At 37.4% G+C, this 16,717-nt stretch overlaps 1 protein-coding gene across 11 annotated transcripts in view; it reads left to right on the top strand.

Annotated features, from left to right (window-relative positions):
* The window catches only part of Mycbp2 (MYC binding protein 2), a 230,396-nt gene that overhangs the window by 194,238 nt on the left and 19,441 nt on the right, over nucleotides 1-16,717 (top strand). For 7 of the 11 annotated variants that reach the window (XM_029541562.1, XM_029541560.1, XM_029541564.1 and 4 more), the window contains 12 exons: nucleotides 448-605; nucleotides 2,091-2,290; nucleotides 3,078-3,227; nucleotides 4,670-4,830; nucleotides 5,784-5,940; nucleotides 6,114-6,338; nucleotides 8,248-8,313; nucleotides 9,548-9,787; nucleotides 10,171-10,269; nucleotides 12,290-12,370; nucleotides 14,481-14,747; nucleotides 15,211-15,494. In XM_029541562.1, the coding sequence (XP_029397422.1) occupies nucleotides 448-605; nucleotides 2,091-2,290; nucleotides 3,078-3,227; nucleotides 4,670-4,830; nucleotides 5,784-5,940; nucleotides 6,114-6,338; nucleotides 8,248-8,313; nucleotides 9,548-9,787; nucleotides 10,171-10,269; nucleotides 12,290-12,370; nucleotides 14,481-14,747; nucleotides 15,211-15,494 (2,088 nt within the window). The remainder of the gene's footprint in view (nucleotides 1-447; nucleotides 606-2,090; nucleotides 2,291-3,077; nucleotides 3,228-4,669; nucleotides 4,831-5,783; nucleotides 5,941-6,113; nucleotides 6,339-8,247; nucleotides 8,314-9,547; nucleotides 9,788-10,170; nucleotides 10,270-12,289; nucleotides 12,371-14,480; nucleotides 14,748-15,210; nucleotides 15,495-16,717) is intronic. The other 4 variants (XM_021203102.2, XM_029541558.1, XM_021203101.2 and 1 more) reach the window with 3 other exon arrangements.

Here is a 16,717-nt window from a genome sequence, read left to right as displayed (position 1 = left end):
TGTAGCTCACAGCCACCAATAGCCCTGATTCTAGTCGATCTCTCTCACCCTCTTCTGGCTTCTGTAGGCACAGAGCACACACATAATGCACAGATATGCAGACAAAATATTCATACATGTGAAATAATCTTTAAAAAGAAAATGTCAGGACATTTGGTACCTTTTCTTCCTTTTCATTTGAAATACAAACAATTTAAGAAAAGTGTAAGTTTAAGATGTAGTTCTGAAGTCATTCAGAATGTCACATTGTTGGAAAGGGTTACATTCTTCTTTTCTGAGATTTTATGTTCACTTTATGTGTATGAGTGTTTGCCTGAATGTATGTATTCATGCTGGTGGAGCCCACATGGAATGAGACATCTGACTCATTAGGACAGAGGCAGTGTCACTGTACTTGACGCACTTGGTTCTCACAAGTGTTTACCTCTGTTCTTTCCATATCCGCAGTTTGGAAACTAGCCCCATAACCGACACTGACCTGGCTAAGAGAACTGTCTTCCAAAGGTCCTACTCAGTTGTTGCTTCTGAGTATGATAAACAACATTCCATTTTACCTGCACGAGTTAAAGCCATCCCTAGAAGAAGAGTGAACAGTGGAGACACGGGTAGGTATAATGGCAGGCTGAATGATCAAACTGCCAGACAAACATACAAGGAAGGAGAGAAAATTGTGTTCTTTGCAGATATTTTTTAAGATGTAATACTTGAAGTGAAAGCTCTGTATTGGTGCATAGGTTTTAATTTGGGATAGACTGTTACTTTTATCTCACCCAGTCATTAAAGCGCCCACTTTTTTTTATATCTCAGTGGGATAGGTATCTAGATCAGAATTGACTTATAAAATCTTGGTAGGTATCTGTACTGGATAGTTTTGTGTCAACTTGACACAGCTGGAGTTATCACAGAGAAAGGAGCTTCAGTTGGGGAAATGCCTCCACAAGATCCAGCTGCAAGGCATTTTCTCAATCAGTGATCAACGGGGGAGGTCCCCTTGTGGGTGGTGCCATCACTATCCTTCCACTGAGTGTCATGAACCAGCAGGTCCAGTGTGCCTAAGCACACAGTTATTCCTCACCATCCATAGAAGCTTCTAACTCCTACAGTCACCATGGTTCTGAAGAGATAGAAAACTCCAGGGATATGAATAACTTCTACTGTTTTGTTTTTCTATGTAATCTGGACCAATTGCAATTCATGAGCATTTTTCCCCCTAAGCTTTAGATACTCAGTATGTTACCTCAGGCTTGCCCCAAACTTGCAACTCTCTTGGTTCAGCCTCTCAGGTTCATGGATTGAAGGAGCATGTCACCATATTGTTATGTTAATATTGAAGATCACCAGAAAAAAATATTGTTGAGCCCAGTAGATAATTTGTAGGTTTATTCAATAAATATTTTAGAGTTTGTATTGAAATACTGCCTTTGTTTTATTTCCCATTGCTATGATAATATACCTTGGCAAAAGCAACTTAATGGAGAAGGGTTTATTTGGCCCACAGCTAATTAGGCTAGTCACATCTCTTCTGTCTTCAGGAGCAGACAGTTTATTGATCCATGCATGCTAGTGTACAGTGTTCTTTCTCTGTTTCATTCATTGTTGGTTTCATTAACTAAGCCAATTGAGAAACTCCCTCATAGGAATGCCCTTATGCCAACCTAACCTAGACCATTCCTCATTGGGACTCCCTTCCCAGGGATTGTGCCTGTTGACAATTATAACTAACCATTTTTTTTACATACTTTACACATAAACATAACAGACTTTTACTCAGCCTTTTAGGAAGTTATGGACGAGAGGTGTAGCTTTCAGATAGAATACAAGCTCTTAGCTTTTACAATGCTGTAGGAAGTATGACCTTGAGATTCAGTTTTTCCTTCTAAACCAACCAGTTCCACATACTCTGTGTAGCTCTAAGAAAGTAAGACAGCTACAGAGTATGGTTGCTTCCTTACCACTAATTGAAATTGTTAGGATTTGTGTCATGTGCAAAAGCAAAAGATGTTAAAGTGAATAAGCTAGATATTTTCAGTATTTAATACGCTAATTGTATACTATCTATGGAGATTACTAATTTTTTTTTTTCCTTTTAGAAGTTGGGTCTTCCCTCTTGCGACATCCATCACCAGAGCTTTCCCGGCTCATCTCAGCCCACAGCTCTCTATCCAAAGGAGAACGGAACTTCCAGTGGCCAGTTTTAGCTTTTGTTATACAGCATCATGATTTAGAAGGGCTTGAAATAGCAATGAAGCAGGCCTTAAGGAAGTCTGCTTGCCGTGTGTTTGCGATGGAGGTATGAATACTTTGATAAAATTATTATCCATGCATTACACAAATACATGATGACTTTTTTTTTAACCAAACAAATTATATCAACTTAAAGCCATGTGCCTAGTGGGGAAAAAAGTGTTCACATCAAAATAAAAATCTAAAGTTTATGATCAAATTAATTTGGAATTGTACGTTTAAATATGCCAAATCTTTATTTTTAAACAACTTTATTACTTGAAAATGAGGTTATCTTTTAAACATTTTCGTATTCAGGACATTTCAGTAGACTAAAATGACATATCATGCAAAGATGTCACCATCTTGAGGCTTTGGAGTCAGAAATTTACCAAGAGTAGCTTATCTAGGCTTCCATCTCCTGGAATAGGGATGAAGTACTTCCTAGACCTATAGATAGTAAATGTTGCTTCTAGTAAAAATGTACTTTTAATAAGAATGGTTACATTCATTGTCAGAAATGATATAGTTAAGTAAATGGCTGTTTGTGTAGAACTTGGAAAATATTCTATATTAGTTTTAAATGCTGGTTAGAAAAAATGCCTAGAATAGAATAAATTGATATTAAAAAGAATTTTCATTGTTTTTGCAAACAGTATATTCTTGTTGCTCTTTTTTTTTTTTAACACCAGACTGACAATTTGATATTCAGTGCTTTTTCAGTGAACCAAGGGCCACATTTTCTAACATGTCTATCTTTAAATAATAATTTTAAAACAACAACAACAACAAAAAAAAAAACCCTATGTATTTTAATTCACCTTTTTCCCTTTATTGTGCCTCGGTTCCCTCAGGCCTTCAACTGGCTTCTCTGTAATGTCATCCAGACAACATCTCTGCATGACATTCTCTGGCACTTTGTGGCAGCACTGACTCCTTCTCCCGTAGAAGCAGAGGAAGATGAAGATGAAGATAATAAGTCCAATAAAGAAAATGCAGAGCAAGTGGGTTTTCATTCCTTTTCATTCCATGTTTTCCCTTTGTAATTATATATTTTATTCTTTGGAAGTTTTGTAAATTCATATAATATATATCAGTCATACCCATTCACCACTTCTTCCCTCCAGCTGCCCCTAATGTAACCCACTCCACTTCTGTTTCGTTGTGATCACTAATAACAACTAGAGACCAAATAGTGCTCCCTGTATGTTCATGGCTATATGATCATAATTTCATATTTTTATAGGACCCAAGTACTATGTTTCCTGGTGGTGTAGTATGTAATGTTTCACATGAAATAACTGAAAGGTAATTTGACTTGAAAAGCCAACAATACAATGGGCAAAATGTTGCAATACTTAGTAAAAGTTTTCTGTCTGGCAAAGATGCTGACACATCTGGTTTCTCATTGAATGCCATTGTCACAAAGCAAGTGAGCAGAAGACTCATTGCAGTATTACAGTCAGCATCACTAGTATATAGTGAATCTAGAGCAAGAAAGCTCTCCTTTCTAGCCTAGGAACAAATGGGATGAATGTGATGCCCAGAAAAATAGGGCATGCACCTTATCAGGGGGTGTAGTGCGCAAATGTAAAGCGAAGTAGGAAATAACCAGTCTAACCACGTGGGTGCCAAGCCTTGACGTAGTCTAGAGAGTAAAACGTAGTATGGTTTAGCAACACATAATGTAAACTAGAACTTGACTGATGTTCTTCGTTCAGTAGACATGCAAAGAAAGAAGCAATAGCAAAACTGTGTTTTACTTAGCTCATTGACATAATTCAGAACGTTGATAAGCACCTATTAGCAATAGAATGGAAAAACAAAGAAATTCTTATTTGCTGTGCAGTAATCTCGTCTTGGAGAAAAACTTGGCAAAACCTATACAAATTCACATTAAAAATTATTTAGTTATTACACTTCTATGAGCTTTACTATTATGTGAATATGTGATTCATTGCCGAGCTTGTTAAAGCAAACAGACAAACAAAATGATTGTTCTGAGGTAGACTAATGAGAAAACTGCACTGTTTCCATTTGTGGGATACCATTGAGTTTTGTGTACATGGGTAGTAAGTCATGATTATGTTGTAAACTGTCTATTATTGTCTAGTGTACATAAAAATTTCTATGAACTAGGAGTACCGTAACTTCTAAACATATATTATTTGTAATATATAAACATATACATAAAATATATTTATGTTTGAATATAAATTTCTGTGCATATAGATATATATATCAACATCTGTATTCAGTCTTCTAGTGATATGTAAGTATCCTAGAATTGATTTGAATATGTGATATTCATTTGCTCATTTTACTTATTTACTTTTATCAGTTTTCTCTAGAAAAGATACACGTACATTAGAAATTTTACATACTGTTCATATGTTTTTTTAAATATTTCTTCCAACTGATAACCTCATTTTCAATTTTCATCTAGGAGAAGGACACAAGAGTGTGTGAGCATCCACTGTCAGATATAGTGATTGCAGGCGAAGCTGCTCACCCTTTGCCACATACATTTCATCGGTTACTTCAGACCATCTCTGATCTTATGATGTCCCTCCCTAGTGGCAGTTCATTGCAACAAATGGCCTTAAGGTAGTTTTTCACCAAAGTATTCTAATAGAAAAAAAAAAAGATTTTATGGAATATTCAAAGTACTGAATACTTGAAAAAAATTGCTTAAATGGCAAGATATAAAGAATCCCTGAATTGTGGGAATGGTGACCGCCCTCTTCTTCCTAATTTATAAACTGTTTCTTTCTGGCTAGTGTCTGTTTGCCCTTCTTAGTCCCTCAACGGTTGCTGAAACCATCTTGTTCACCTTTCCTGCTCCTGTTTCACTGTGACCAGTAAAGAGAATAAAAATGAAATCTCAGAAACCAGAACAAGGCTGGGAGGGACTCTAAAGCAGATTCTAGATTCTAGTTCTATGCATCTAATTTTAAAACTGCCTTAAGTAATATCACATCATCTTAATTTGGAATGTGTTGAGAATTTGGCATTACATTACATTATGAACTGTATTTTTAGACCGATTCAGTGGAACGTAGACATAAATAATTCCTCCGTGGTGTATATAACAGGCTAATGAGAAAGATTAGGTTTCCTATGTCCCTAATGATAAGGCCAATAGAAAACAGATATTTTTTGTAATCCTCATAAGATTTTTGAAGGGCAAGAAATGTTGTACCCCCAAAAATCCTTGTGGATATCATGCAGAAATTTGGAAAGCTATTACAGTTGCTATAATGCTTATCCTTAAAACAGATTCATCTTTGCTGTATGGCCTTGATCTCCATAGATCCTTTTGTAAATATATATATTTAATATGTAGATTTTCTTTAGAATTTACCTTATCAAATTACCTTTATTTCTCAAAACAAATAAAAATATATATACATGATTCCACCCTCTGAAAATTTTCAATGTTTAGTTTTTTTACAAAAGTAAATTTCTCTTGATATATATACTGCAAAGTACAGTAGCTTCTCTGAGTATTCGTAGTAGTCCTAGTAAATAATTACTTTGTATATTGTTTATACTTTCAGATGCTGGAGCCTCAAGTTCAAGCAGTCCGATCACCAGTTCCTCCATCAGAGCAATGTCTTCCATCACATCAACAACATCTTGTCAAAGTCAGACGATGGAGACAGTGAGGAGAGCTTCAGTATCAGCGTCCAGTCCGGCTTTGAAGCTATGAGCCAGGTCAGTGGCTTCCCTATGTGTCTGTTGTAGTAGCTAGTGTTGGTAAGTATGGTAAAAGACAAGCTATAAGTGAGTCCCACAGTTTGATTACATTGTTTATTATTGAATGCTTGTTTTTCATCACCAAAGATTCCATTTTTAATGCTATGACTGTTTCCATGTCTTTCTGTTAGGAATTATGCATAGTTATGTGCCTGAAGGACTTGACCAGCATCGTTGACATAAAAACATCAAGTCGACCTGCCATGATTGGCAGTTTGACAGATGGCTCCACAGAAACCTTTTGGGAATCAGGAGATGAAGATAAAAACAAAACTAAAAACATCACTATCAACTGTGTGAAGGGAATTAATGCCCGTTATGTATCTGTTCATGTGGACAACTCCCGGGATCTGGGGGTAAGAAGGGAACTTAGTTTCTGTCTTATTAATTCTTTTAAACTAAAAGTTTTAGTTTGGGGGGAATTCTCCAACCAGACAGTTTCATAATCCTCAAATAAATCCTAAATCTAAGAACAGATTGATATGATTGGAAACACTGGGGGCTATAAATCCTAAAAAATGGTATGATCACAAATATACCTTGGCTACAGATGAACAAGATTAAAATCTACACTAGTATTTTCTATTTCTATGCCATTGCTTAAGCAATTCTCTTGGCCTGGAATTTCCTTTAAAATTGTGTCCCCACAATTGAAACTAGCAGAGGTTTCTCTTTGGATTATAATAACTCCTGGATAAAAATTACTATTTCCTCCACGGGGTTTTTCGGGTATTTTGTTTTCTTTTGTTTGTTTCTATTATTCTAATGTTATCTAACATCCTTTGGGCACAGTATACTTACTTTCTGGCTTCTGCTTCAGATCCTCAGTCCTTAGGCTTAGAGGTAGACAGTCCCTGAGCTCATTTATATTCATGACTTCAGTTTCCCCAGCCCTAATCTCTCTAATAGAGCATCTTGTCTGAATTAAAACATTCTTACATAAAAGTTACGAAAGAACAGAAAAGAATCCTATGCCAGACTGCTTCTGTCCTTAGTCTTGAGGAAGAGTACTTTGAGTTTTTGCTTCAGAGTGGATGAGGCTTTCTAGCAGATGGTTTTAGTGGACTCCCATGAAACACTGCTGAGCATATTGCATATTGATTTTGCTGGGAAAAAAAAAGAAGAAAATAGAAGGGTTTTGTCTCAAATAAGCTAGATGTAAAGCTAAACATATCAGTCCCCTCTTCAAGCCAAGTGCATTAATCCGCCATCCTTCCAACCCCAGTTCGTATGCATTAGTACAGGTTCAGTGCTTTCCTGGTGCCAATAAGACAGTGGGGAGTAAGCTAACATATCATGAGCTTGTTTCCTTTTTATAAACAGGAATTTCCAATGTGTACAAATAGTTTACCTTATAAGAAAAAGTCCAAGCTTTGCTGGCGAGGTTTCCCTGCTGACTGTGAACTTATCTTTGACTCAGTACATTTTTCACCAGGACATTCTCCTCACAATGATTATTATAATCAGATTGAATTTCTATATTCAATGCTTTGTATATTCAATAAAGTAGAGATAGCAGATAGAGATAGAGATACTTTACAGCAATATTTATTGTAAAGCCAAAAACTCTTCAGATAACATCTGCTTTCCTTTTAAGAGACATCCTTAAGCAAATACATTGTTTTTCCTCCCAACTACCCACCAGTGAGTCTTATCCACAGCATTTGTGGTTTTTAGTTACAATTCATAATAAACAGCTCAAGAAGAATTAATACTTGTCCATTTTTTTGATGTGCTTAGCATAAAAACTACTCAACCCTAGTGCCAGGGTGACTGGCTTCCTGTACTGAGACACAGCACTGGTAATGTTAGATATTTATTTCCTGTGTGAGCCTTGCCTTCCCTGGTTTGCTGAGCCCTTTGAAGGAATAGAGTGCCCCTTACTAAGATATTCTTTTCCAAGGCCATACAGTAATGATGACACACACAAGTATATATCAGTTAGTTAAGTAACCTTCCCTTCATGTACTTCAAAAATGGGGAGTAGGGAGAGCAGAATTTTAGACTCAACATGAAAATACAGAATTTGAAGGTTTGGAATTGGGTTAAAACTGGGAAAGTCAAACTGAGAAATCACATAGAAGCTAAAATCTAAGAGATGACTGGGATTGTAGGCACTGTGGTTGATTGGATAAGTGGTATGGGGTCTATAAGGACTGATAATGCACACTGAAGCAATAATGTGGCATCTGAAGGCTATAAGACATTGTATATGTAAATATACAAGAACAAACATATTATAACTATTTTGAATTTCTGTTATAGAATAAAGTTACCTCAATGACCTTTTTAACTGGGAAAGCAGTAGAAGATCTGTGCAGAATAAAGCAGGTACCTGAAATGTCATTTTTTTTCTTCTCAGCTTTCACTGTTGAGTTTCAGTTTTGCCATACTACCAAGATAGTATAAGAAATCATTTTTCACAAAACAGTAAGTTGAAACTTGTCTGTAGCCAAGAATGACCATCCCAATGCTAGCTATCTCCCTATTATTTCTTTAAATGCCCTCAGCCATGAGCCTACAGTCTGCAACCTCTCATTGTTCTATGAAGACTTGAGTGCCTTGAACTTCACTGATTCACAGCCAGAAACTTCATTTACCAACACGTTAAAATTGATTGTTAGCCTAAACAAAATCAAATAAAATACAACCATGGCTCTTACTTCAGCACCTATATCTATGTTGAAAATCAGTTTACAAAACAATTGTAGAAATGAAGCCATATCTGGGCACAGGTCAGAGATTATGCATAAACTCAAGAACTTACATAACTAAAACCTTATCAAAGCTTTTCTTTTAGATTTACTTTGTAATGCAAACATCAGTAAGTTTCTTTGAATTTTTTCTTTTCTCCAATGATATTGATTTGAGAGTTAAGATGAAAATACTTAAATACTAATGTAATTTGGAAAATTATTCTAAAAGTAGTTGTGTTTTGTTTTGATTTCCACACTTAATTTCTCTTTTTGGAAGTATTGACATTATAGTTAAAGTAACAAATGTCTAAATAAATCATCTAGAAGGCTGCAGGTTCCTTCTTGGTTATCAAATACAATGAGAATAATTTTAATTTCATTGGCAAAGTAGTGTCAGAACCTATTTTGCTATATATTGACATTCAGTCCTTGACACACACTCACTCATCTGAAATATCAGCACAATGAAAATACCATTTCCTTTTGTGGTGTTTAATGGAAGGATGCATAAAGCAACACCTCATTACTTACGTTGTCTCTACTGAGAGCCAGTGTAGGGGAATTATGTAAACTCACAGAATTTATACAGTGAAACCATGTGGTAGTCAGGCCTGTATCCGTTCTCAGCCCCATTGCCTTTTGAAAATCTCTCAGCCTGTGTTAACCTCACTTTCTTCTTTGTTCTGTCTCCTGTAAACAAATGACTTGTCCTCACAGAACTTAAATAGGATAATGGGAATAACCTGGTAATCTTTACTGTCTGTGCAGTTGTTTATTTGAGCTTTCTGTTACTGATGGCTAGCTAAGCCCAGGGCAGTGATAAAGTGATTCTGTTGTATCAGGTTCCTGTCCTTTTTCTGCTCCACCAGGTCGATTTGGATTCCAGGCACATTGGCTGGGTCACAAGTGAACTCCCAGGCGGGGAAAATCAGATCATCAAAATAGAGTTAAAGGGCCCAGAAAATACATTAAGAGTTCGACAAGTGAAAGTCCTGGGTTGGAAAGATGGTGAAAGCACAAAAATCGCTGGCCAGATCTCAGCCAGTGTGGCTCAGCAAAGGAGCTGTGAGGCTGAGACTCTCCGAGTGTTCAGACTCATCACCTCTCAAGTGAGTGAGCTACAGAGTAAACTGACCTAGGTTTTGAGAGTATGGCAGATAGTTTACTACAATTTCCTGGTTTGAAATACAGCCCATGTTCACTTCTTTTAGACCGTTACCAATATCTAATGTTGGATTTGCAGTTTGAGAGGAGTTGTAATAGTAGGATGGATAGAGATGCTGTATTAGAAGGAACCCTTCAGAATCAGGCTGAGTGTGGGGCCGAGCTTACTGTCCTGGCACTCTAGAGGCTAAGACAAGGGATACCACAAACTGCAGGCCAGCCTGGATGACAGAGCTACACCCTGTTTCAAAATAATTAGCTAGTCATCCAACTTCGCAGGGGTAGTGCTGTCATGAACTCCTTCTCACCTGTGTGTGTTCTTCGTCAGGTGTTTGGAAAGCTCATCTCTGGAGATGCTGAACCCACACCAGAGCAAGAAGAAAAGGCGCTCCTGTCCTCACCTGAAGGAGAGGAAAAAGTATACAATGTATTTATTTGTAGACTAAAATTTTGTTTATCATTTTCATTTTCTTACTTTTGGTAAGACAAGCAACTCTTGTGTATCTTTACATTTTAGTGGATATGTGGCCATAGTTTGTATGTCATGGATATTTTTTTGTCTTAACTGGCATTAGAAGGAAGGTAAAGGAGTTGCCTGCTAAGCAACTCACCTCTCCATGTCCAAGCTGGAGCTTGCATCTGTGGAGCTGCTCTGTGAGGGGCTTGCTGGTTGCTGTTGGCATCCTTGGGATCGCTGAATTCTGCCTCCCCTTTGCATTTCCCTCTGTGGTCTAGCTGACAATAGGGGGAAACTTCTTTACAATTTCCCCAAAGAGAAAACAGCTGTCTTTCTATGTGCTAAAGTTCATAGTGATCTCTCTGTGCTTGTGCATCATGGTTTCTCTTATCTAACGTTTATCTACACTGTCTCATCTCTCCCATAACTTCTCAAAGAGCTCATACACATCACCCACCATGGCAGTTACATACATGTGCAGTAAACTTTTACTGAAATAGCTACTCTTTAGTGTTTTATGACTTTGTTTAAAAGAGTTACTTTACTCTTTTTTTTTTTTTTTTTTTAACTGAGGCAGTCCACCTAAGAGGCAAGAGCCAACCTTTTGAGTTCCTGCTGATGAGGCACTGTAGTGTCACATGGAGCAGAGCTGCAGGGCAGCCAGCCTTGTTCTGGATCCAGAGAGAAAGAGGGATGTTATTGGAAGGGATGTTTTTATGTTTTAGTGGTTTTTTTTAGACTCTGTAAATGAGATTAAGTGTGTTTTCTTCTTTCCCTAGTCTGCTAAGTATTTACCTCAGAATGGATATTCTTACATATTTCTCTACTGTTAATTGTTTAACTGTCATTCAGTAGAATAGTCAGGGCTATGAACTTTAATCAGTGTGTTCTTGGTCTATAGGTAGTTTGTTTTTCAATAATAACAGCAACAACAACAACAACAATAATAATAATAATAATATAGCAGTAACATTAGAAGATGATACATAGCACAGTATCTCTTTAAGGATGAAAATGATCTCCAGTTAACTCAGGTGTAAATATCTGTGGTTGTGCCAAAAAACCAATTGAAATTGCTCAGTTCAAAGAGATATTTGGCAGCTGTGTTAACATAGTTTTGTTTAAAAATAAAAAATAAATGAGGAAAGATGTAAACACAGCTAAAATGAAAATAACTATCTGGAACAAGGCTGTGCATAATTTAGCCCACAGATAAATTTGCTTTCCTTACTAAATACGGGACTATTTTAGTTACCCATTTCTTCTTGGGGAAACCTTAATCGTTCTATTAACCAATCTGTTTGGTTATGGAACTTGTTGGCATAAATTGTATACAATAGTATCAGTGTCTTTAATATCTGTAAAATCTATTGTGAAACCTCTTTTATTTCTTGCGGTGGCTATTTGTGTCTTCCCTCTCTTGGGTAATAAAGATTGGACTTAGTGGTTTTGAGGAAATAGCGTTTAGTTTTATGGGTACCTCCTTTTTTTTTTAATTTTATGTATATGTGTGCACTGTTGCTCTCTTCAGACACAGAGAAGAGGGCATCAGATCCCATTAGAGATGTTTCTGATCCACCATGTGTGGTTGCTTGGAATTGAATTCAGGACCTGTGGAAGAGTAGTCAGTGCCCTTAACCACTGAGCCATCTCTTCAGCCCGGGGTTACCTCCTTTTAAGTTATAGAATTCATCTTCTTTATCATTGTGTTCCATATATTTACTTTGATTTTGATTTCTTCCCATTTCTCTGGTTTATAAAGGGACAAAGACCCTTTTTTTCCCCCTCAAATTGTGTTCATTTTATAATTGCTTTGTTAAAATGGCTTCCTCAAACTTTATCCTTCCTTGTCTTGGAGTTATAATCTTCAATTTAACATAAATGTGTTATATATATATATGCTTAATTATTTCTCAAGGCACTCTAAAATGTCAAATGTCAAATACACACGTGTTTTCTAAAGAGTCTGTTTTCACTTTTCTGTGTGAAGGCGACATCTGATGCTGACCTGAAGGAACACATGGTTGGAATCATATTCAGCAGGAGTAAACTGACTAACCTACAAAAGCAGGTTAGTGTCTAGCTGTCCAGCTGTCTTTATCTCTGAGGTTTCCTGGGGACTTTCACCTTATAAAATGTCCTCTAAGTCTGGGAAAGCTTTTTAATGCGCCCTCTCCATTGGTCCTGTAGACTCTGTGTCTCCTCCTACAGAGGAATGGCCGCATTGCCATAGCTGCATCACTTTGAAGAGTTGGGCATGGCCTGTGATTGCAGCACTTAAAAAGCAGAAAATTGAGCAGAGGTTGCAGAGTATGAGGCCAGCCCAGCCTATGTAGTGAAACCTTGTCTCAGAATAAAGGAGAGGGAAAGTCTATTACAAATGTGAACACTCTTACTTCACTGTCTTTATTGCTTCACTTGTTATCTGTTTTCAGTAGGTGGGTAGATTGATAGATTGATTGATTGATTGATTGATTGATTGATTGATTGGAGGTGGAGCTATACTATGGTAGCCAGACTGGCCTTAAACTCACAATCCTCCTCTTAGGATCCCAAATGCTGGGATTATATTTGGGGGCTGTTATACCCACCTGGGTACAGCATTTTACTTTAGTCATAAATAACCAAGTATAACAAACATGACATGTACATTTTATTATGTTCCTTTTAACTCTCATTTTCTCAATCAGGAAGGAAAGAATGAAGTTAGTAATGTTAACTATACCAGTATTAATACTTTTAAACATAAGTATCCAGAGAAGTAAGTCTAGATTCTTCATATACAGGAATGCTAGGTGACATAAAAGTAGCACTTCAGAAGACAGATGGAAACCGGGCACAAAGGCACACATCTGTGATCTCAGCTATGTAGATGATAGAGAAAGGAAGACTTGAATTTAATGCTAGCCTGGTTAGCATAGGGCAACTCCTTCAAAAAAAAATAGGGAGATGAAAAATTTTGATTTTTTTTTTACCCTTGTATTATTTTTTCATAACATTAAATCTTTTCATTAAATCTTTTTTAAAGAAAAAATCACCATAAATTTATATTTTATTTTCCTGCTTCATTAATTTAGCTATTTATATCAGATGATTTAGTTATTGGGATTTGTGTCATAGTTTCCCCTAGTTTGTTCCATTATTTTTTCTGTTTTTTTTAAATTATTTTATTAGATATTTTCTTCATTTACATTTCAAATGCTATCCCGAATGACCCCTATATCCCCCACCCTGCTCCCCTGCCCATTCACTCCCACTTCTTGGCCCTGGCGTATGGGGCATATAAAGTTTGCAAGACCAAGGGGCCTCTCTTCCCAACGGTGGCTGATTATTATTATTCTGCTACATATGCAGCTAGAGACACGAGCTCTGGGGGTTACTGGTTAGTTCATATTGTTGTTGCACCTACAGGGTTGCAGCCCCCTACAACTCCTTGGGTACTTTCTCTAGCTCCTCCATTGGGGNCTCTGTATTCTATCCTATAGATGACTGTGGGCATCCACTTCTATATTTGCCAGGCACTGGCATAGCCTCACAAGAGATACCTATATCAGTGTCCTTTCAGCAAGTTCTTGCTGGCATATGCAATAGTGTCTGCATTTGGTGGCTGATTATGGGATGGACCCCCGGGTGGGGCAGTCTCTGGGTTGACCATCCTTTCATCTTAGCTCCAGACTTCTTTCTTGGGTATTTTATTCCCTATTTTGGGGAGGAATGACGTATCCACGTGTTGGTCTTCCTTCTTCTTGATTTTCTTGTGTTTTGGAGATTGTATCTTGGGTATTCTGCCCTATTTATAATAGCCAGAAGCTGGAAAGAACCCAGATGTCCCTCAACAGAGAAATGGATACAGAAAATGTGATACATTTACACAGTGGAGTACTACTCAGCTATTAAAAACAATGAATTTATGAAATTCTTAGGCAAATGGATGTATCTGGAGGATATCATCCTGAGTGAGGTAACCCAATCACAAAAGAACTCACTTGATATGCACTCACTGATAAGTGGATATTGTTCCATTATTTTTAAGATGAGTTAAAAATTACATAATGAAGAATATACTGCCAAAAAAGTATTAAGTCAGACATTAACCTGCATATTTTGCATTTTCTGCTCATTCTAGTAATAGTAAAGATGATCTATGAATAACCTGTATCTTCTCTGTTTCCTTCACATAGGTGTGTGCACACATCGTCCAGGCTATTCGCATGGAAGCCACAAGAGTCCGGGAAGAATGGGAACACGCCATATCCAGCAAGGAGAACGCGAACTCCCAGCCCAGTGATGAGGATGCCTCCTCTGATGCTTACTGCTTCGAGCTGCTCTCCATGGTCCTAGCGCTGAGTGGCTCCAATGTGGGCAGACAGTACCTGGCTCAGCAGCTGACTCTGCTGCAGGACCTGTTCTCCTTGCTCCACACAGCCTCCCCAAGGGTGCAGAGACAGGTGACTGCCATGCCACTTACTTTTGTTTCTTCCCTGCCACTTGAAACTTGAAAATCAGGAGACCTTAAAAGTGAACTTTTATTACTTTATGTTTTATATCTAATCAAAACTTAACTCCATTTTTTATTGCTTAAGATTTGTTCCAATTACTAGTGTAGTGTAATAAATAGTACTCTGGGTATTGACTGACTTGCCAAGAGATATATTATGCCATTTAATCCAGAACAAGGGTAGAAGGCTTGTGTTTTTCGTTTTTTGTCATTCTGTCTTCGGTGATAGTCACCACTCTGAGAATGCTTAAATTATAGTCTTCTCAAAATTAGAAGTATAAATTATTAAAAGTATTAAATTAATTTCTGTTCTTTCCATGGATTTGAAAGCTACAGAATAGTAGCTAGGCATATTCTAAATGACAAGTGTAAAGCAACAGTGGTTAAATGTATTTTTTCAATCTTCTAATCAGGTGACCTCCTTACTAAGACGCGTTTTGCCTGAAGTGACTCCTAACCGTCTGGCCAGTATCATCGGAGTGAAGTCTCTCCCCCCAGCTGACATCAGTGACATCATTCACTCAACTGAGAAAGGAGACTGGAATAAGCTGGGTATCTTGGACATGTTTCTGGGATGCATTGCCAAGGCACTCACTGTCCAGCTCAAAGCCAAAGGGACCACCATCACTGGGACAGCCGGCACCACTGTGGGCAAAGGAGTCACGACAGTCACTCTGCCAATGATTTTCAACTCCAGGTTTGTCGTTCTCTCAATTTTAGTATCAAACACTTAGAAAATCACAAATTGTACCTGTTGCCTCACTCACCAAATAACATTCAACTGACTATATGTATAAATGGGATGTCAGGCAGCAAGATGACTCCGCAGGGGAAGACACCCACATGCAAGGTTGGTAACCTGCGTTTGATCTCCCTAGAGGTGGAAGGAAAGAAGAGATTTCATGTAGATGTCCTTTTACTTCTGCACACATTGTGGTATGGGCACATCTCTTGAATGCATGAACACCCTCACACACTAATAGTAATATTTTTAATTATTTAAAATTACTAAATTAGCTGAGCAGTCGTGGCACAGTCATTTAACCCCATCACTTGGAGGCAAAGGCAGGCAGATTTCTGAGTCTGAGGCCAGCTTGGTCTACAGAGTGAAGAAAGCCAAGGCTATACCGAGAGATCCTGTTTCAAAAAAAAAAAAAAAATCACATTAATAAATAAATGAGATAAAATTACCAAAATTTTAAAAAGGACTATCATAGAATGTAGAAAATAAGCTTTGTAGGTAACATTTGACATTTGTATATTTCTGTTTAAAAGGATTGACTCTCACTGTATAGAAACATAAATTTCAGGTTTATGTTAATATTTTCCACAATAAAAATAAATAAATAATAGGAGATAAACTTCCTATCACTTAATACATTATAATTCTTTTAAAACTCTACAAAGACAAATTATAGAATGTTTTTCTAATCTTAAATTTGCACTAATACCAAAAGCTATGTAGAAAAAGGTTCACAGATTTGATACTTAACAGTGAGTATATTTGACATATATACTATAAAAATGTTTTTAAATTGAAAGAACTACTTGAAAAATATCTAAAATTACATAATGGACTATTGGCCATAAGAGCTATGAAGGCTTGATAGCTGCCAGGACTTAAGTTAAAAGCCGTGGGTGTGCGCCCTGTCTGCTGTCCCAAAGGTAGGGACAGAAGACTTCCCTAAACCAGCCCACCAGCCAGACTGATACCACAGGAGGGGCTCCCTCCATGCAAGGTGAGAAACCGCCTTCATCAGGGGTTCTGTTCCTGCACAAACATCATGACCAAGAAGCAAGTGTAAGCAAGCTTACACTTCCACACTGCTGTTCATCACCAAGGAAGTCAGGACTGGAACTCAAGCAGGTCAGGGAGCAGGAGCTGATGCAGAGGCCATGGAGGGATGGTCTTTACTGGCT

The sequence above is a fragment of the Mus pahari genome, chromosome 8 (assembly GCF_900095145.1).
Source record: "Mus pahari chromosome 8, PAHARI_EIJ_v1.1, whole genome shotgun sequence".
NCBI classification, from domain to species: Eukaryota; Metazoa; Chordata; class Mammalia; order Rodentia; family Muridae; genus Mus; species Mus pahari.
The sequence above is the reverse complement of the archived record's forward strand: the minus strand, read 5'-3'. Positions and strand labels throughout refer to the sequence as shown.